Here is a 21,271-nt window from a genome sequence, read left to right as displayed (position 1 = left end):
ACTGAGGCGGGTCTTTCTCTCGGGCTGCGTCCCTGCTAGTCGGCCAGTCCGTGCGGTAATCGTGGGGCACTCGGGCTCTGGAATCGGGCAGATTGGTTTTTAACCACTTACTATTTATGAAATCTGCTCTTTACCTCTTAAATCCTCTGTGTGTTCATCTGTGCAGTGGGGATAAATGGGTCTCCATAACCGGCTTCTGTTAGCCTTAAATGAGGTTTTGAATACACACAGAGCCAGGTTCACAAAAAATCCTGTGTGGATAATAACTCATTATTATGGTCATTATTGTTAACTCATTTCTTCCATCCTCTCGTGCAACGAGCCCACGCAAGGTCTTGTTTCAAACCACAAAGTTAGCAACTCCCAGCTGCAGATACAAAGACAAATAAGTCCGCAGCCCTGTTCTTAAGAAGTTCATAGGCTCCAGAAGGGAGGGGGACAGTAAGTACGTACAATGTGGCCCTAACCCTAACCCTAACCCTAACCCTTAAGCTGGGGTCCTGAAAGGTGTGCAGAGGAACTCTACCCACTCCCCTTCTTCCCTCTCCAGGAATGTTTCACATCGTGTGGGCAAGGAAGCATGTCTCAAGCAGAAAGAACAGCAGGGAGGCAGAGAAGGCACAGTAGGATGGAGGCTCTAAAGGAAGTTTGATGTGGTGGGGTGTTAGGTGAAGGGTAGGACATGGTCAGGGGAGGCTTGAGAGACAGCAGGGGCGAGGTTGTGAGGCCCTTTAATATAAAAGCAAGAAAGAATGTAAAGCACTCTATTTTCTGTAAAGAGCCACTTTTCAAGAAGAAGATGGCTGCCTTGTGGGGATGGGTGCCAAGGAAGAGATTTACCCCAAGAGAAAGGGGGAGAGGAGACTAGAAGTCAGAAAAGCAGCAGCAAGGGAGATGAGGGTTCTTTCCCTTCTATCTCCCAGACCCTAAAGGCACCTTTGGGTTAATAATTGCCTTAAATATGATGAAAATGAGCACAGATCCCTGTCCCAATGAGCCCTGGGATGGGAATGGGAGGAGGGACAGTTTGATGGTAATGATGTGGTAAAGTGATGGATACGATTCTCCTGGGTGATGTCCCCAGGATCAGGGTGGGACACACCCTCTTATGACTTCCCCGGTCCCAACCCAATACCCATAGAATACAACTGATGGGAAACAAAGGCATGAGGTTCTCCCAGCAATGTCATGTGCTTATGCTGTCACATTTCCTTCTCCAGTTGGACAGGTGAAATATAAGGGATAATAAAATATACCCAGGGAATGTGAGAAGGTCAAAAGACAACAGGTGAGAGTCCACAGCTTAGCTTCTCATACTCTGCGCAGTCATGGACTGCATGAAAGGAAACATCCCCAAATTTGGTGGGGGAAGTCATAATGCCCATGCAGAATTGTATGAATTTGACAAGGGTTTGTGTTGGTGGTGTCTGTAAAAAGATACCACGCAGCATTAGTTTCTTAGAGGTGTTATAACAAAGTACCACAAACTGGGTGGCTTAAAACTGTAGATTCATAGGGGCATCTGGCTGGCTCAGTTGGTAGAGTATGTGACTCTTGATCTCAGGGTTGTGAGTTCCAGCCCCATGTTGGGTGCAGAGATTACTTAAAAATATGTGAGAAAAAAAAAATTCTTATATAAAAAAAAAACCCGTACAGAAATGTATTGTCTCGCAGTAAAGCTCAAAGTCTGAATCAAAGTGTGGGCAGTATGTTTGTTCCTTCTGCAGCCTGAAGGGAAGAATCCTTCTTGGCCTTTTTAGTTCCTGGTGTTTGGCTGGCAATGCTTGGCTTACAGCTCCCCACACTTCAGTCTCTCCTTCCATTGGCACCTGGTACTCGCCTCTCATGTCTCTGTCTGGATCTCTCCTCATAAAGACACCAGTCACATTGGGTCAGGGCTTACCTCCAGGTGATTCTGATGCACACTCAAGTTTAATAACCACTGACCTAGGGGCTCCTGGTTGGCTCAGTCAGTTAAGCATCTGCCTTTGGTTCAGGTCATGATCCCGGGGTCCTGAGACTGAGCCACGCATCGGGCTCCCTGCTCAGCAGAGAGCTTGCTTCTGCTTCTCCCTCTCTTTTCCCCCTCTCCCTCTGCCGTCCCCTCTGCTTGTGCATGCAGCCAGCAAGTACTCTCTCTCTCTGTCCAATAAAAAAAAAAAACCAAAACCTGAAAACAATCAAAACACCCACTGACCTAGCCTAGCCCCCCACTGAACAACAGAAGTGGTGAAAATGAGCCCCACAACCACAGTAGGACCCCCACTTACTGAGCACTTACTACCTTCCAGCCTTGCCATGCACCATCTCATTTTGGGCTCACCAATGCAATAGATATGTTGCTCACCCCATTTCATAGACAAGAGAGCAGAGGCTTAGAGAGGTAAGTACAACTCCAAAGCCTCACAGCTATTAAAAAGTGGTATGCTGAGTGAAATAATTCAAGCAGAGAGAGTCAAGTATCATATGGTTTCACTTATTTGTGGAGCATAACAAATAATATGGAGGACAAGGGTAGATGGAGAGGAGAAGGGAGTTGAGGGAAATTGGAAGGGGAGGTGAACCATGAGAGACTATGGACTCTGAAAAACAACCTGAGAGTTTTGAAGGGGCAGGGGGTGGGAGGTTGGGGGAGCCAGGTGGTGGGTATTAGGGAGGGCACAGATTGCCTGGAGCACTGGGTATGGTGAAAAAACAATGAATACTGTTACGCTGAAAATAAATAAAAAATTTAAAAAAAAAGTGGTACAAGGGGGCGCCTGGTGGCTCAGTGGGTTAAAGCCTCTGCCTTCGGCTCAGGTCATGATCCCAGCGTGCTGGGATCAAGCCCCACATAGGGCTCTCTGCTCAGCAGGGAGCCTGCTTCCTCCCTTCTCTCTCTGCCTGCCTCTCTGCCTACTTGTGATCTGTCAAGTAAATAAATAAAATCTTAAAAAAAAAAAAAGTGGTACAAGGATTAGAAATAAATACCCCAGCAGATCTGGCCAAACTCCAGACTCCAGTCAGATCTATTATTTTACCCACCCTGGTTGGTCTCGGCTGGGGCAAACTAAATCCTTGGCCTCCTGGCAGTTTGGGGCTAGCTCTGCCCTGAAAGAGCATACAATATGTGGGAAATCAGCCATAAAGAATGAGTCACACCCAGGACACCCTCCCTGGCCTCCACCACTATCTCTCCCTTCTTGTCCTTGCCTATCTTTGCCCTTCTAATTCTGGTGCTCTTTGGCCAATTTCTTGTCTTTCTCTCTCACCCCTCCCCTGAGACAGGTGTGGCTCTGTAATATTCACAGTTGTATCACCCATGCCTGGCTCAGAATGTGGCACTAGTAAGTCTTCAATAAACATGTATTGAATGAAAGAATAAATTTTGGAAACTACTTCCACCATACTTGCTCATTTTCAAATGCCTTACTGGCAATATGTGTATCATCGGATTTGGCATTCAGCAGTTTGTCCCAAGGAAATCATCAGACATACCCGCACAGATGTATAAATAAGAATGTTCACTGTAGGGGCGCCAGGGTGGCTCAGTGGGTTAAGCCTCTGCTCAGCTCAGGTCATGATCCCAGGGTCCTGGGATCGAGCCCCGCATTGGGCTCTCTGCTCAGCGGGGAGCCTGCTTTCCCCTCTCTCTCTGCCTGCCTCTCTGCCTACTTGTGATCTCTGTCTGTCAAATAAATAAATAAAATCTTAAAAAAAAAAAAGAATGTTCACTGTAGTGCTATTTACAATAGTGAAAACTGGTTATTATCTATACATTAGAGCATTGTGCAATTATTAAGTGTCAAGTTCTCCAAGGCTGGCTGAGCAGGGAAATGCTTACCATAGGGCACTGGGTGAAAAAACCTGTCACAAAGCTATATGTGTGACTCTGATTGTTTTTCAGTAATACTAATACATATCTAATACATATCTGGCAGATGGCCACTAAAATGTTAACACTTTTGGCTCTTGGGTAATCATATGGCCAGTGGCTTTAATTTTCTTCTCTGTGTCCTTCTGATTCTTCCAAGTTTTCTACAATGAATAGGTGTCACTATTGTAATTGCAAAAGGAATGTTTGGGGTCCTAAATGTGCCCAATAAGTTAAGGAAAAGGGGGAAAGAATAGGTGTTCTAGGGTCTGGGGAGTACATCCTTGACACTAGGAATCTCACAGACATCATGTTACCTGACCATCCTATTAGCCTTCTAGCCTCTCTGTTCCCATTTTATAGATGAGAAGACGGGTTCAGAGAGGTGAAGTAACTTGCCCCAGGTCCCACAGCCAGGTATTCTGGAGGCCATATCAGGACTCATCCCATCCCACTGTTTGCACACACATACCTACATACTTGGAGTGGAAATGTTTTTTTGTTTTTGTTTTTGTTTTAAGATTTTATTTATGAGGCACCTGGGTGGCTCAGTGGGTTAAAGCCTCTGCCTTTGGCTCAGTTCATGATCCCAGGGTCCTGGGATTGAGCCCCGAATCCAGCTCTCTGCTCAGTGGGGAGCCTGTTTTCCTTCCCCTCTCTCTGCCTGCCTCTCTGCCTACTTGTGATGTCTGTCTGTCAAATAAATAAATAGAATCTTTAAAAAAATTTTTATCTTATTTATTTATTTATTTATTTATTTATTTTATTTATTCTGGGGTGCTCCCCAGTGCCCCGGAATTTTTTTTTTTTTTAATACAAAAAGCTGGCCCTGTCTCAGTCCCACTGGCCGGCTTTGGATGTGGTGGCCAATCCTGGCAGGGTCATCCAAGCAAGCAGTCACCACTTAGAGGAGACAGTATAAGGAATTAATCTTATTACCAGTGGCTTTCAAATATTTGTGAAATTTAAGAATTGTGACTGTAGTTCCGACTCATGGATCTTCAAAGAAAGCAGAGAAGATTTCAGGATTTAGAAAGGTCTAGGTTTGTACAGATTTGAAGACCAGTACCTTATGAGCTTGTAAAACAGGAGCTGGAAATATGATGGTGAACAAAACGGTTGGTTCCTGCTCTTGTCAGAAGCTAAGGTTTAGTGAGGAAAATAAAACCAAGCAAACAAGCAACAAAGACCTATTTGAGATGTGGTGGTTTCAACAAGGTCTCAGTTTCCTCCCTTCTGCCCCAGTAATTTGGACAGCTACTGCTTTCATATTTTCATACATTACACCCAAAACACTTCACCATGCTGACCCTGCTCTGCCTTATATCAGTGACACTGGTTCAGTAGCTCCAGAAAAATGCTTGTTTGGGGGCAATGTTAAATACTGCTGCAGTTTTGTGCATTGCAACCATTTATGTTCATTACAAGCAAGTTCATGCCCTGAATCCTGAAGAGAGTCATATCATCAAATTAATCAAGGCTGGTCTTATACTTGGCTTACTGAGTTGTTTTGGACTTTCTGTTGTGGCAAACTTCCAGACAACAGCCTTATTCTTGTACATGTATGTGGAGCTGTGCTCACCTTTGGTATTGGCTCATTACACATGTTCGTTCAGACCATCCTTTCCTATCAAATGCAGCTCAAAATTCATGGCAAACAAGTCTTCTGGATCAGACGACTGGTGGTTATCTGGTATGGAGGAAGTGCATTTAGCATGCTGACTTGTTCATCACTTCTGTCCAGTAGGAATTTTGGCACAGATATTGTACAGAAACTCCATTGGAACCCTGAGGACAGAGGTTTTGTGCTTCACATGATCACCACTGCAGCAGAATGGTCTGTCTTTCTCCTTCTGTGGTTTTTTCCTGACTTACATTGTGATTTTCAGAAACTTTCTTTATAAGTGGAAGCCAATTTACATGGATTAACTCTCTATGACACTGTTCCTTGCTTCGTTAACAATGAACAAACTCAGATACTTTCCAGAGATTTATGATGAAGGGATAAAATGTATCTGTGACGGGGTACGTAGGTAGCTCAGTCGGTTAAGCATCTGCCTTCGGCCCAGGTCATGATCCCAGGGTCCTGGGATCAAACCCCGCATCTGGTTCCCTGCTCAACAGAGAACCTGCTTCTCCTTCTCCCTCTGCCTGCTGCTCTGCCTACTTGTGCTCTCTATCTCTCTGTCAAAGAAATAAAACCTCAAAATATAGATTTGTATCTGTGATGATTGTGATTCTCAGGGATTTGGGGGAAATGTTCATGAAAGTTCTTTATTCTGCTCTGAAATTTTAACCAGTTAATCAAGGCTGACAGTGATATTGATGAATACTGATAATCAAGAAACATGAATAAAGCCATTTGATAAGTTATTTTAAGGGTTATCTTCAAGAAGACCATGTAAAAACATTTATGCCTTACTTTTTTTTTAATCCCAGAAAATAAAACCAAAGGACTACAGAAAAAAAAAGAAAGAAAGAAAGAAAGGAAAAGCTATAATTTTGCTTTTAGAGTCTCCAGGCCACAAGGCTTCTGGCCTGGCCTGTAGGCCCTGTGCATAACATACAGTGACAAAGTCATATACAGTACATAGGACTCTACTTGTTGGAACAGCATTGGACATCTATTGTCTCAACCAATACTCACAGGATCCCCATGAGGTAGGCCGGGCAGGGACAATCCCTTCATCACCTTGTAGAGCAAAGACATTGTACCTTTGAGAGAGGAAGTGAGATCTGGTCAAGGTCACTTGAATGAGATATGGCTGTTTAAGCTGCTCCTGCCCTCCTCCCCCAACCATTCATCATGGCCCTCATACACCCACACCCTCTTACTGCTCCCCCTCCCTTATAAACAGTAAAATCTAGGAGCCACTAATGCCAGTGAGACCAAAGAGAAAACTTCTGGGCAGTGAAACCAATTCATTTTTAAAGACAGCACATAACTGAGACAGGAGGCACCTGAATGAGGTTATCAGCTTTCCCAGATTGACCTGAATGGGCTGCTGGGGTAACGAGGGCTTTACCTGAAATGGGCAAAACTGGGCAGAGAGCACTGGCTCTTCTCACCTGCCCAGCACTCCAGAACCCACAGACAGAGTACAGGAAGCAAAGAATTAGATAAACTTGTATTTGGTTGTTAAAGAGGTAATAGTTTCTTCCGGAAGGTACAAAGGAATAAGCATTGGTGTCCCTCCCACCCCCATTCCGCACCTTCCCCCACTCTTCCTGTCTCCCAGTCTCCTTCCAGGAGGCAAACACTCTCCCAAGCTTAAGTCCTTCCAGGGAAAGTCTTGCATATATGCAAATGACAATCAAATTTAAAATCCACTTCCTCCCCCTCTCCTTGCTTTTAGACATGTTGAATGAGGGACTGGGCAGCACTGGACTTTTATCTTTGCTCTGTCACTTGCTATGTTCCCTAACTCAATTTCCTGAAGGCTTACTTTGCTCATTTGAAAAAAAGGGGCAAAAATCCATCAGGGTTGCTGTGCAGATGAAATTGGTTGCAAAACTATATGCATAATTCCAACTTTTTAATTAAATACTACAAATAAATATGGACTAGGCCTGGGTCACTCTGAAGGAAGAAGTAGCTCTGTGAAGTAGATATATTTGGGCCCCCTCCCCAGACCTGAGAGTGTTGCAACTCCCCCCAGGAGAAGGGTGGCTGCCTCATCTAGGACTGAGCAAGCTTTTGTCTTCTTGGTCTGAGGATGAGAGTTCTGGCTTAGACGGGGGCCTTGACAACGTTGCTTTCTCTGTCACATGCTGATTTGGGGGGCCCCATAGTCCCAAATCTCTAACAGGAGTCTCCTGCCCCCACCTGCCAGTCATATTTCTAGTAAGGAGGCCTTCCAGCTCCTGGGTCAGAGAAGAGATCTAGGCAGGGCTGCGAAGTCACTGACTGACCTTGACCCAGCCAACCAGTTGTCAATTAATCTCCTTAACTCTAACTTGTGGAACTGAGGTTTGGGGCAGAGAAGAGGGAAACTGAGATAGCCACAGAGATGTAGGGAAGTCAGGCAGACAAGATGGCAGATTCCTTCACAAGGTCAGTGAAGAGCAGGGTCTGAAAAAGTCTCCTCTGGTCAAGGTCAAATGGTCTTTTACCTCCTGTCCGGTATAGATCCCTGGGTGGGATCTTTTGTCTGTCCCTCCATCCACCCATCCATTTGTCTTCCCAAAACTGCCTGCTGAGGCCTAGTCAGAGATGAGGCCTATCCTTGGCACAAGGCCACATCCTAACATGAATCAGATTGGGTGGCCTGAAGCCAGTGGGTGGAAGACAGAGGACTCACGGGCGAGGAGGGCACAGCAAGGACCAAGACTTACCGGTGGGAAAATGTTGGGCCAAGGCAGGCAGGGAGGTTGAGTACAGGGTGGAGGGCCTGAGTGCCCAGCAGGTGTGCCAAAGGTCACGAAGAGAAAAGGAGAGGAAGGACAAACAGCAAGCTGGAGAGGGATGGGCAGATAGTCCTGCAGGGAAGGAGGAAGCAATGGAGAGAAGAAGAGGGTGGGAGGCAGGGTCTCAGACTTGGTTCTTGGCTCTTGACCACCTGTCCTCAATGCCCACTGGATGCTACTTCCTCCCTATTCCCCCTCTGGGGCCAGAGGTTTGGATTGCCAGTCTTGTCCCCTCTCCTAGACCCCAATAACCACGGGACCCCTGCCCCCAGCACCAAAGAAGTGGTAAAGAGCACAATGTCTAGAGTGAGACCATCTGGGCGTGAATCCTTTGCACACTGCACAGATCATGTACCTCTCGAGGCTTCAGCCCTGTCTCTGTGAAAGTGGGCTCTTGAAAGTACCACACAATGTCTAGGGTAGCTAAGAGAGTTAGATGACCCAAAGGACCCAAAGCTTGGCCAGCACCTGCCATATAGTGTCTAGCTCCAGTTCTGGACACTTGATGGTCAATGCACTTTGCAGTTTCCAGGGAACTCTCCAATCCCGGAGGACTCAGGACCCAGAGTCCACGTTCCCCGGTAATGGGTAATGGGATTTGCGGCTCATGGGATGGGATGAGATGTGGAGAAACCAGGGCGGTTCACGGCACAGTACAGTGGAGCCTGTACACGTGAATAGAGGGGGAGAGTCGTCCAGCCAGGGTGGGGGAGGGGAGGTGGGGAGTAGGGAGAGGTCTTTAGGTCCCTTGACTCTCCACCTGGACTCAACTCTGGGGTTCAACTGGTCTGCGGGTGGGCGGGGGCGGGGCACCGCCGGCCTCTTTAGCCCTGCCGGGGGTTGGGGGGCGGGTCCCCCGGGAACTGCTCCTCCCGCGCGCCGCAGCTTTAAGAGGCAGCTCGGAGGTAGCGAGCGGGGCCGGAGCCGCAGCCGGAGCCAGCGGAACTGAGCGGAGCAGGCAGGTGCACGGCTGCGGGGACAGCAGCGGCATGACCGGCCACCACGGCTGGGGCTACGGCCAGAACGACGGTAGGTATAGACCCCGCCAGCCCCGACCCTCTGGATCTAACCCCCGGCCCTCGAGCCCAGTCGGATTTCCCGGATCCGCAAGCCTCCACCCTCCGGACCGTACCGGGACACCCCTCTGGTCCAGCCCCCAGAACCCAGGCCACCTTCCTGGCAGGAGCCCTGGCTCCCCTGCTCCCCGGCTCCTGGCCCAAAGTCCGCGCTGCGACCCCGCCGGCCCCGCCGCCAGCTAGCCACCCCGCGGGTGAGCGTGAGTCTTGCCGCCTCCTCCGCGCAGCCCGACTGCCGTGCTCGTCCGGACCTGGGCCCCGACACTCACTCACCCGCGGCAGGCATAGGGGGCGAAGGTGGCCCTGGGCAGCTGGGGGCGGTCGGGGCCGAGCGCTGTGCGCGGGTGTCTATGCGGGGAGCGCGCACGGCGTGTGTGCGGGGACCTCCCGGGAGCCGGGCTCTGCTGGACAAGGGCGCGGTGTCCCCGGGAGAGTTTCCCCGCGGAAGTGTCCGAGCTTTCGCGTCGGCAGGTATGTGAGGGAAGGGGGAACTGGGGGTGCACGCGTGTGTCTGGGTGTCTACATCGAGGAGGGTGTCTGAGCACGTCCTGGTGTGAAGCGTGGGAGTGCGTGGCCCACATCAGCCTCCTGTCTGGGTGAATAGCTCCCAGATCCTGCCTCAGTTTCCTTAGGATGCAGAGGAAGGGAGAAGGAGGCAGGGGTGTGAGCCAGATGGCTTGAATGTGGGTCTGGGGCAGGTCAGTTACCTTTTGAGCTATTTTTTACCAAGCTGGGGTGGGGGTGTGGGGTAAGGGCTCCCCCCTTTCCATCAGGTGAACAATGAAGACCCAAGATCCACGTTGCCAGAAGGAAACCCCAGGCAGGGCAGGTGGATGTGGGGAGACAGGGAAGTGCTGGTGAGAGAACACTCCTTATCTCCCCTTTTCCGGGAGTTACTCTTTGAGGGAGGGTGGGGGTCCTGGGCTAATCTCTGGGTTAGGAAGTGGCAGTGGGCCAGAGGGAGCTAGGGAGGTGCTGTGATGTGTCTGGCTCCCTCTGGAACATAGGGACGCAGGAGCATACTCTGGAGGGGAGACCCCCAGATCTGGGCGTGAAAAAGCTAGAGACAGTCACAAAAAGGCAACAGAGACCAGCAGATTTGGAGAGAGAGACGGAGAAGGGGCAGGTTGACAGAACCCATAGAAGATCATCTTCCCTCCAGCGCCGGCTCTGAACTAGCTTCTGGGTGCTTCCTCCAGAATTGGAGTCCCCTGACTGTTAGTCCTGCCTACCAGCTCTGAGCATACAGTATCCTATATGGCCTGCGCCACCGGCCTGCCTGCTCAGGCCACTGCCCCTCACCCAGCCAGACCTGGGTCATTCAGTCTAGGGGCAACGAGGGAGGGAAGGACAGAGGATAGAGGTGCGGGCATGCGGCATGCTCGCAGGACTTCAAAAATAACCCAGTGGGTCTGGGCCACGATTCTGAGTCATTCATTGGGGACACAGCTCTGTCGGCACCTGCTGCTGTTTTCTGAGGAAAACTTAAGAAGCCAAAAACGGGGAGAAGCACCAGCCGGCAATAGCTCTAAAAATAGGTTGCATCTCAGGATGTTCCCCAGGGAGATGCCGAGCCTCTCGGCTGCAGATGGAGCCTCTGGGAGGCAGGTGGTGGGCGCTCGTGGGTGTGCACGCAGGTGTGTGTGTGTGTACGTGCTTGCACGAGTGTGTGTTTTGCTGTAGTCTTTTATTGAAGACCTAGGTTTGCAACAGGGGTATTTGTGTGTGATGGTGCATATGCGTGTGTCAGGTGTAGTTGGCAGGACTGTGGGTGTGTATGTACACATGTATGTTGCTGGGTCCAGCCACTCCGGGCCTGATGAACCCAGGTCACTGTGCACATATGTGTGCACACGTGAAAATCTCTATAGATCTGTAGGCACATGCGAGGGGAGGGCAACTGGGACTGCCCAGGCACAAGCTGTATGTTTATACCGGTACCCAAGTTTGTGTGTGTGTGTGTGTGTGTGTGTGTGTGTGCACGTGCACATGCACGCATGCATGAATGGCCTTCGTTTCTTTCACCTATGAAATGGGGATCATGCTAGTCTCTGCTTCACAATGTAGTTGTAAGGGGCAAGCACATGTCACAGAGCCAAAGCTAGGTTGACTTTAGCTCTTGTTACTATTATCACAAACACCAACACGAACATGTTCAAGGTGTGGCAAGAGGCCAGATACCTGGGAGGACCAGGTCAGGGACTTCAGAGGCCTGGGACCCTCTGGGAGCATGTATTGGGAGTTGGGGAGGAGTTGCTGCCTGGAGCCGCACCCCCTGGGCTTGTGGCTATCTTGTGCTCCCTTGCATGAATTACCTCTCTGGGCCTCCTCTCACCTCTGGGGACAGAGTTTTAGTGAGGCTATTTTGCAGAAAGGAAATGGAGGCAGAGAGGGAAATGGCAGAGCTGGAACTGGAGCTCCAAAGCAGGGGCTGACATTTGAAGGGGTATGGGGAGACTGTCCCCCACAGGCATCCTCCACCTGCAAACCCAGAGATCCAAGCCAGCCCGAGCCCTTGCCCTCTCCCCACCTGCAGGCCCCTCACAGTGGCACAAGCTGTATCCCATTGCCCAGGGAGACCGCCAGTCACCAATCAATATTGTGTCCAGCCAGGCTGTGTACTCGCCCAGCCTGAAACCACTGGAGCTTTCCTATGAGGCCTGCATATCCCTCAGCATCGCCAACAATGGCCACTCTGTCCAGGTGGACTTCAATGACAGTGATGACCGAACTGGTAAGTGGCCCTTGCCAGAGGCTGCCCCCCCCCTCCCACTGGGGTCCTCACCCTGCATGGGGCAGGCTCAGGAAGGGCAGGATGCTGTGGTGGGGAAGGGAGGCTCCACCTCTCACCAGCTGTGAAGCCTTGGGCTGAGCCTCCATCTCCTTATGCATACAACGGGAGCAGTAAGACCCTCTTTTCCTCTCCGGGTCATAGAGAGGGAAAATGAAAGACGGAAGTGATGTTTGTAGTGCTGGCATACAGCAGATGCTCAAGAAATGTGAATTCCCTTCCTTCTCTTCCATTTACAGCTTTAGGTTAGGTCTGCTTTCAGTCCAGGCCCTCTCACTGACCTGCTGTGAGGCCCAAGACCAAACCCTCCTCCCTGTGTGATCTGGCCAAGCCCAGAGAGAGAAGGGAGCTGGAGTGTTCTGTGTGCCAGGTCCCTTGCTAAGGTCTTAGGTGGCTCTTTTATTCCTCTCAAGAACCCACCTCTAAGATGGGCAAGCAGAGACTCAATGAGCAGGGGCGTGCCCAAATCAGCCTGGTCCTACTCCAAAGGTCTTGTCTCCAGTCCACCCACAACTTCAAGATTCCAATCAGCTTGTGCCAGAGAGAGGCCCGCAGAACTTATGACATCTGTTTATCCTGGGTTGAGAGTTCAGGTTCTTTCATAATAAATTCCTATGCAGAAGCCTCAGAAATGCTCCTCAGTGAAGAGATTTTATCCTTATGAACAGGCCTATGAGGGGTGGAGTGAATCAAGGAGGGAAGCTGCTACAGTTTCTTGCGTAAGGAAGTAATTGGTATTCTGCCCCTATCCACTTTTCCCCCCACACACAATGAAAGCACGCAAGGGAACTTAAGTTTCAAGCAGAAAATCAAAAAGCAGAGAAGAGGAGGGAAGCCAGAGAAGAGTGATCTTAGTTGCTTAGCACTGAGTTCCCTGGTAGGCTAGGAAAAGAGGGAAAGAGGACCAGTTATTGTTCTTGTTGCAGAAGGGAAGAAATCCAGCAGACCCTCAGAAGAGAGACAACACTTTCTGGTACTGAATTTTTAATGAAGCCTCTCACCCAGAGCTTGGGGGAGGGACATGGGGCTCTTGATGACCCTAAATGACAGTTTTTAAAGGAGCAGTTTTCATATGACTGTACCTTCTAACAGCCTTCAGAGGGCACTGAGGGTTCAATTCAGACCTCAATAGCTTAGTGAAGGCTGTTGTTGGGAGGTGGAGAGGGAGTACAACGGGGCATGCCTCTGGATCAGAGATCCAGTGGCTTACTTTGAGGCCTGGCTCCCTCTCCTACTAGGATACCCAGGCTCGAAGGAGCAGGGAGTCAGCGGAGAGAGAGTGGGCTTTGGGAGTACGACTGCTGGGGCTCTGCCACTCACCAGCTGTGTGACTTTGGGCGGGGCATCTGCTTTTCCGAGCCTCAGCCATGTATCTGTCCGACAGGGGTAATAATATGTTCCTCTCAAGGACACTATGGGGGTTGATGGCAGCAGAGTGCAGAATACATGGTGAGGGCACAGTGAGTGATAGTTTGTTTGATAGTCAGGACATTGGGAGAGGGCTAGAGGTGCTAAGCTCGAGGGCTTAGGTGGGGAGTTTATTCCCTGACAGACCACACTGTAGCATCCCAGGTGGGGCATGCTCGGAGGTGTGGGCCCTCACAGGTCCTATCAGGGAGCTCAGGCTGCAGGCTCTACTGCTCCTGCCTCCCCAGGATGGGACAGCTTGATCAGGCCCCTGCCATGGCCACCCTCCCAGGCTACCTTTGTCAACCCTCCAGCAATGCTATGGACAGACCCTGCTTCTCAGATAAGGCCAGGTAGCAAGGGCAGGCCTTCGGACTGTTCCATCATCCTCCTCCTCACAGGCAAGGCCCTGCCCTGGTCACCCATCCTGGAGGGGACTTAGAGTGGAACTCTGAGCCGAGGGCCGTCACCTGATCCCAGGGCTCCCTCTATGGCCAGATCCCTTTCACCTGGAAATTCAATCAGTCCCAGGAGGCCTTGTGTATGGCCCCAGCTCACCAGGTATCAGGGTGAGAAAGTCACCAAATCAGCACAAATAGGGACCTACTAAGAGGCCATGGGAGATGGCCTGGGCCTGGTCATCAGAGTGTGGACCCTTAGGAGCTGCACTCTGGATAATAGCAGGTCCTAAGAAGGCTCAAGGTTCTAGGGAGACAGTGTGATCTGGCAAGTAGGGGCTTGGGCTCCGGACTTAAGAAAGAGAGAAAGGCTTATATCTTAGCTCAGTGCCTTGCTGTGTGACCTGGGCCAAATGCCTTGCCCTTTCTATGCCTCATTTTTCTCCATTACGAGATAGAGATAACAACAGGTTCTGTCCCTCATGACTTCTATAAGGCTTCCAGAAGGACTGAACAAAAGAATCCTTCCAATCTAGCCCTTGGTCAGGGATCCCGACATGAGAGGCCTCTTATTAGTGGTAATGGGGACCTGGGAGACAAGGTCCCAGCTTCCACACAGAAGTGGGAGGGAAAGGGGAGGATGGCCAAGTGGACTGGTGTATTCTATCACTACCTTTGCCACCTTCAGGCAACCACCATGGCCCTGCTAAGGGCCTTAAGGGGACTAGGTGAGTATGGCCCCAAGCATAGTTAGCCCAACGAATTTTCCAAATGAAAACTTTCTCCGTGTCCTGGACACTGGCCTGGTCCTGGCACCACCACCTGCTGGGCCACGTGGGATCTCTCACATCAATGACCACACACCCCACTTCTTCCTGCAGTGGTGACTGGGGGGCCCTTGGATGGGCCATACCGGCTCAAGCAGTTCCATTTCCACTGGGGCAAGAAGCACAGTGTGGGCTCAGAACACACGGTAGATGGCAAGTCATTCCCCAGCGAGGTAAGGGCCCTCTACCTGAATCCCTTTACTGTTTGGGGAAGGACAGGAGAGTCGGGGACCTGATGGGTGCCTGCTGTGGGGCTCTGGAGAGGGTGAGGAGGAGCACCCAGGGGTTTTCGGAGAGACACCTTCCACCGGCCCCCAGCACAGGATCTTCCACCTGAACTCTGCCCACTGATAGCCTGCTCTGTGGGTCCAGAAGGAGTTTTCTGAAGAAAAGTCCAGTCCCACCACATGCTTGCTAACAACTCTTTAAGGACTGAGCCTGGCATTTAAGGCCCCGCACATAGTGGCTTTGCCTGACCTCATCTTTTCCTGACCTCTCTCCATATTGACCAGCATGTGATGAATGTCCTGTCCACACCCAGCTCCTTCAAACCACCAAGCTTTTGCCTATGCTATTCTCTCTACCTGGGGTACTTTTCCCGAGGGTTCTATCTGATAACCCCCTACTCATTCTTTGGACCCAGCTGCAGGCACTGCCTCCTCCAAGATGTGTCACAGGGAGGGCCATTATCTATTTCACAGTTCACTAAGAGCAGGGCCCCAGCCAGATTCCTCTTTGGGTCACCGGGGGCTCAGGAAAAGGTGGGGCCCAGAGCAGTGTGGATGCTATCTGTGACCACTGGGGGCTTCATTGGGGGCTCTTCTGGGTCCTCCCAGAGGCCTGGGAGGTTTAACAGCCTTACCCCACTTGCAGAGGGGCCAGGAGTCCAGTGGGAGTGAGGGAAGCCCGGCTCTGAGCTCCCAGGGCCCCTCGGAGGCGTTAAGCACTGGCCTTGCCCCCGCAGCTGCACCTTGTTCATTGGAACGCCAAGAAATACAGCACCTTTGGGGAAGCAGCCTCAGCACCTGATGGCCTGGCTGTGGTCGGTGTCTTCTTGGAGGTAAGGGGTGGTTACTGGGGGCAAGAGGGGCATGGGAAGCCTGGCGCTGGGCCTCATTCCAAACGTGGTGGATGCTGGGCTCACACTACCCTTTCCCTGACAGACAGGGAACGAGCACCCCAGCATGAACCGGCTGACAGATGCGCTCTACATGGTTCGGTTTAAGGTGAGCCCGGGGGTCCGTAGCCCTGACCCTGGAGCCTGGCGGGAGGGAGGAAGAGGCTGGAGCAGAGAGTGGGCCCATCCACTGCTCCAATCTGACAGCAAACCCCCGCTGAGCTGCAGGTTACAGGTTGGCAACTCCAGGGCCCTGCGAATGACTCCTCTTCACCAGAGTCAGTGGCCTCACGGAGTGCCCAGCATACCACCCAGTTGGGTGCAGGATTGGTCAAAGGCCATCCTACAGGCAGCTAAGGGCAGTTGAAGGACAAAGCAGAGACAGAACACGGAGACTAGAGAGCTTAAGGAACCACAGCTTTTACATACCAGCCAACAGGTGGACAGGGCCCGGGCCGGGCCGGGAGATGGCCTCTGGTATCACAGGCCTAGGCCCACATTTGCATCAGTGGGCCAAGGAGAAGCCTAAATTCCACTGACAGGAAAGAGTGGGGAGGATGCTGGTCTGGTCCGAGTGGCAGGTCTATGCTGATTCCTGCCCTGCCCCAGGGAACAAAGGCCCAGTTCAGCTGCTTCAACCCCAAGTGCCTCCTGCCTGCCAGCCGGCACTACTGGACCTACCCGGGCTCCCTGACGACCCCCCCACTGAGTGAGAGTGTCACCTGGATCGTGCTTCGGGAACCTATCAGCATCTCCGAGAGGCAGGTGAGTTTTCCCAGAGAACCAGGTGAGATGGGATGATATGGCACTCAGGGAGGGCCCATCCCAGGGAGTGCAACTCTCCCAACCAACAAGCTATAGCTTATGGTCCCACCATCAAGGCTTCCACCTTTTACTAACAGACATTTAGATTCTTTAAAAAAAAAAAAAAAAAAAAAAGTATGCTCAATGCCCAACGTGGGGTTTGAACTCATGACCCTGAGATCAAGATTTGGTTGCTTTCTGGATGAGTCAGCCAGGTGCTGCCCACCCCCCAACCTCCTTTTTCTTTCTTGCTTTCTTTTTGTTTGCTTGTTTGTTTTTGTTTTTGTTTTCACATTTAGATACTTTGGGAGTTCACTTGATTTTAAGTCATTAGGACCTCAGCACAGGCTGAGAGGCGAGGTCCCTGGATCCTAGGACCACCCCTACCTACTGTGTTAGAATCTGAATCCTGCAGTTGTTGATAAGTCTTAGCCAGACGGAATTGGAACTGGAGCTAGGTGGAGCAGGGTCCAGGTTCAGAGGGCCTTTAGTGGGTAAATATTTGAGGTCAGGATCCCAAAGAAAGAACGAGTGGGGAGGAGTGGGGACAAGACCTAGGAGCAAGAAGAAGGAGAGGTGGACCTGATTGGCCAGATGATATGTCTGGGATCAGAGAGGACCACACCACCCACATTCTGCCCTGAGTATCTCTTCCATCTTTTTCAAGATGGAGAAGTTCCGGAGCCTGCTTTTCACCTCAGAGGACGATGAGAGGATCCACATGGTGAACAACTTCCGGCCGCCACAGCCACTGAAGGGCCGAGTGGTCAAGGCCTCTTTCCGGGCCTGAGCTGCCCGCCTGCCCAGGCGGCCACTAGAGCACCATTTTCCCAAGGGCTTCCACGTCAGCAGACACCAAACCATCTGAGGCTCCCTGCCTGGGGGGGTGCTGTGGACCCCCCACTTCAGCTGGCTTGCTCCTTGGCCACCCTGGAGGATTCTTGATGGGACCCTCAAGTCAGGGGACACCCTTCAGCTGGGGACAGGAAGGACAGGAGCTGAGCATGGTCCAAGCCTGAGGCTGCCTCTGCTCTCCAAGACCCAAAGGCCCCTGGGAATCTCTCCCATCTTCCCCACTGGCAGTGGCAGCAGCCCCACCCTGAGCTCACACTGTGATGGACGAGACCGAGCTCTCTGGGGCAGGCAGCTGGCATTGCCAGAAAGACTCAAGCAATAATTAGAGGTGGGCAGGGCTGCCCTCTCGGCGTTACCTCTTCTGCAGGCCTCCGCCATGCACGCACCTCACTGCCGGGCCATTAAAATCAGCACCCAGCCTGCTGGAGATGACATGGCCTTTTCCCTTCAGCCACCTGCTGCCATGGGCAGACACTGGCTACAGCTTCTGTAGTATCGTCCCTCATCCCTACCCGGCCACCAAAGCCACCTACATGACAATCCATCCATGCAATTATTAATAAACTCATCTATTCATGCCACAAATACCCACTGAGTGTCCGGGCTGTATCAAAGACTGTTCTAGGCATCGGGGGAACTGACAGTGGTAAGTCAAGCGGAGTATGTGGGGCGGGACATGGGTACTGAACGGGTGAGGGTTATATAGAGGGCAGGGCGGGGGCCATGGAAGCAGAGAAGGGGGGAAGGCCTACCTCATCTAAATTAAACTCCACTCAGTATTCCAAAGCAGAGAGAAGGGACCGGCAAGTTTGAAGCCAAGGGGAAGCAGGTGTGCAAGCCTAAAGGTGAGAGAGAGCCCAGAGTGTGGAGCTGAAAAGGACCAGGGGTGTTAGGGCCCTGGGGGAGAGCCTGGGACTCTCCCGAGGCTAGTGGGGAGTCACAAAGAGTCTGAGGTAGAGGCAGGGCAGAGCCAGATGTAGACCCAGGGAAGATCCCTGGGGGGTGTGAATGAGCACACAGGGGTGGCAGCAGGGAGGAGGTGGTGGCCAGTGGCCAGGAAAAAGGGGACAGGATGGTAGAGGTGAGGAGCAGGGGACTAGATGAGAGAAGTTTAGGAGGTGGAGCCCAAGGACAGGGTTTGGCTACAGGGAAGGAAAGGGGATCCAAGGGTAGGGCCTTCACCTGGACTGGGGATCCTGGGCAGGAGCTGACCAAGGTGAATGCAGCATTCACAGGGGGCCCTGGAGGAGAGTGCTAGGAATTAGTGGAAGGTTGGGGACTTAGCCAGGAGAAAGGTAGAGGGTTGGGCTGCTTTGGCATATCTTAATTCAAGGTGATAGGTCTAGAGGCTGCCCCGGAGGGGTACACACAAAAGAGGGGGCCCAGGATGACCAGGTGAGGTACAGGAGGGAACCCTGAGCAGGAGCCGCTGAGAGGTGGGAGAAAAGCCACAGAATAGGGTCCAAACCACCAGGAGAAAGGGACCCACTGGGGGCTGCTGAGGAGTCTGAGCAGGGCTGGGGCCAGGATGAGGCAAGCACCCTCAGGCCCGGCCCTGCATTTATAGGAGCCTGCGAGTGGTCACCTCCTTAAGTTTGCACCCTAAGTGCCTCCTTGCCTTGCCCTAGTCCAGCCCAAATCTGGAGGGCTCCCTAAGGAAAGCCCCAGCTGTAATGCCAGATGATGTGTCTGGGAGGTGTTTGTAACCCAGACAGACGGGCAGGGGGTTGAGGACAGAGGGGAGGTGACAATCGGGACAGCAACTGTGAAGCAGAGAGATACACTGCTGAGGCGGCGCTGGGTCAAGGCCTTTGGAGAGCTGGGTGGGGGCCTGTCTGAACACCCGTGGGAGGGAGGCTGAGCTGCAGAGATGGGAGGGGCTGCTGGCACGTCTGTCTGCTCACTCCACCACGGCTCCTGTCACTGTCACTATTACCAGAAGGGCACTCCTGCGTTACGGGGTACTTCTGAACTTTGGGTGAAGCCACAGGAAAAGAGAGGAGTTGGGTCTGAGATGTTTAGCTTCGAGCCAGGGGTGTGGGGAAGGGAAAGCCTTGTTCCGGTGGGCCCTCTCACTCCCATGCTCAGGACGAACCTGTCTCCAGAGTGGGGCTGAGGCTGGGGGACAGAAGGGACAGGGCCCCTTGATGAGAGGCCAGGCACCCCTGGCCTTAAGGACCATTCTCTTCCTCTGTTTTGCCGGATACCGTCTGAGGACAGCGTTTGCTTAGCCTGAACACAGGCAGCAGCAGAGAAGTAATGTTAGGAAAGCTGCCTCCGAAGGCAGGCCAAGGGCCCTGGGCAGGTACCTGACTCTCTCCTAAGGATCCAAGAACTGTCTTCACCCCCATTTTACAGATGAGGATGAGGCTGAGGGAAGGTAAGGAGGCAAGCAGCAGAGTGGGATTTGAACTTGGATCTGTCCTGTAACTCTCCAGCTCTATGCCACAGCAACCGGGCCCAAGGGAGGGAGTGGGGGGCATGGTGGTGGCCATATGGAGTTGGAACAACAGGCCAACGCTGCTGGCCATGCCAGGGACCTTGGCCAGCCCCTCCCAGGGACGGTGGCACGACAGGCTTGGCACCACAGAGGACTTGAGAAATGGGAGCTGGTTTAAGAGTGATTGTCCCAAGGCAGCCAAGAATCCTCACCCATTAAATCCTTCCCCTTAACTCATTTTTTTAATATAAAACTATTTTAAAATAAAAAATGGCCTCTTTATAATCACAGCCCAAGATCTGACCCTTTTACCTCCAAATGGGATGCCCCAGCAGGATCCCAAATGCCTCCAGCAAACCTAGCCTCAAGGGACCCGGGACCGTGTCCTCAATCCTTAGCCAGGGCAAGACTGCCTCCTGGAGCTAGCAGGGCACATGTGGAGCGTTGAAGATAGGATCGGCGCTGCTTGCTCCCAAGATCCCAGAGAACCCTCCCTGGCAGCCAGGGTGGCCCTCAAAACGATCTGGGTTGGTGGACCAGGCCAGTGGCCACAGCTTGCTGAATCTGCAGTCTAGGGGCATTGTCTTCCCTCCAAACCTGGAGGAGCCAGGCCCCGGGTCTCAGAGCAGCTCTTCTCTGGGCCTCAGGAGATAGGGCGGCTGTAAAGACCTGGCCCCCTGGGGTTCTGTCTACAGGGGACCTGCTCCCAACCTGAGGCCTGCGGGGTCCCCACAGGGCTAGCCAGGGACACCCATCTGCCAAAGCGCTTGTTTACAAGGAAAGTGGCCTGTGGCCTGAGCAAAGGTTGGGGATACGGACAGAAATGGGTCTGAGGGGGCACCTGAGTGGCTCAGTGGGTTAAAGCCTCTGCCTTCAACTCAGGTCATGATCCCAGGGTCCTGGGATGAAGCCCCACGTCAGGCTCTCTGCTCAGCAGGGAGCCTGCTTCTCTCTCTCTCTGCCTACTTGTGATCTCTGTCTGTCAAATAAATAAATAAAATCTTTAAAAAAAAAAAATGGGTCTGAGGTGACGGTTGCAAGGTAGGCTGACGGCACCGCTGTCAGAGTTCACGTCTGGGAGGGCGCCCTACTGATGTCCAAGCTGAGAGGTCCTGGAGCAGGACAGGGGCTTTCGCTGCAGCTGGGGCTGGCCTGAGGATGGGGTCACACAACAACATCTGCCCAGCCAGGACAGCTTAGGAGTCCCCCATGTCCATGGGTCACAACATCAACTCTGAGCTTACCTTTGAAGGAAGACTAAACTGCTGGATGGTCATAATTCCGAGGGGAGTGGGG

General features: G+C 52.1%; 1 protein-coding gene and 1 pseudogene across 2 annotated transcripts; both read left to right on the top strand.

Moving 5' to 3' along the window:
* The first annotated feature begins 5,052 nt into the window (after positions 1-5,052).
* Positions 5,053-5,850, top strand: LOC308358573 (DNA damage-regulated autophagy modulator protein 2-like; annotated as a pseudogene). The gene has a single exon. The product of its transcript is annotated as a DNA damage-regulated autophagy modulator protein 2-like (transcript).
* A 3,399-nt stretch (positions 5,851-9,249) lies between these two features.
* On the top strand, positions 9,250-17,470 carry CA7 (carbonic anhydrase 7; the record flags this gene model as incomplete). The annotated part of the gene is made up of 7 exons (XM_080828756.1): positions 9,250-9,289; positions 11,873-12,070; positions 14,814-14,932; positions 15,724-15,819; positions 15,923-15,985; positions 16,486-16,641; positions 17,348-17,470. The coding sequence occupies 7 exons, from the start codon at positions 9,250-9,252 to the stop codon at positions 17,468-17,470; spliced, it is 795 nt and encodes a 264-aa protein (XP_080684882.1).
* Positions 17,471-21,271: the final 3,801 nt, after the last annotated feature.

This window comes from Martes martes (genome assembly GCF_963455335.1).
Source record: "Martes martes genome assembly, chromosome: 17".
NCBI lineage: Eukaryota > Metazoa > Chordata > Mammalia > Carnivora > Mustelidae > Martes > Martes martes.
Note: the sequence above shows the minus strand (reverse complement) of the source record. Positions and strands in the feature narration are given on the sequence as shown.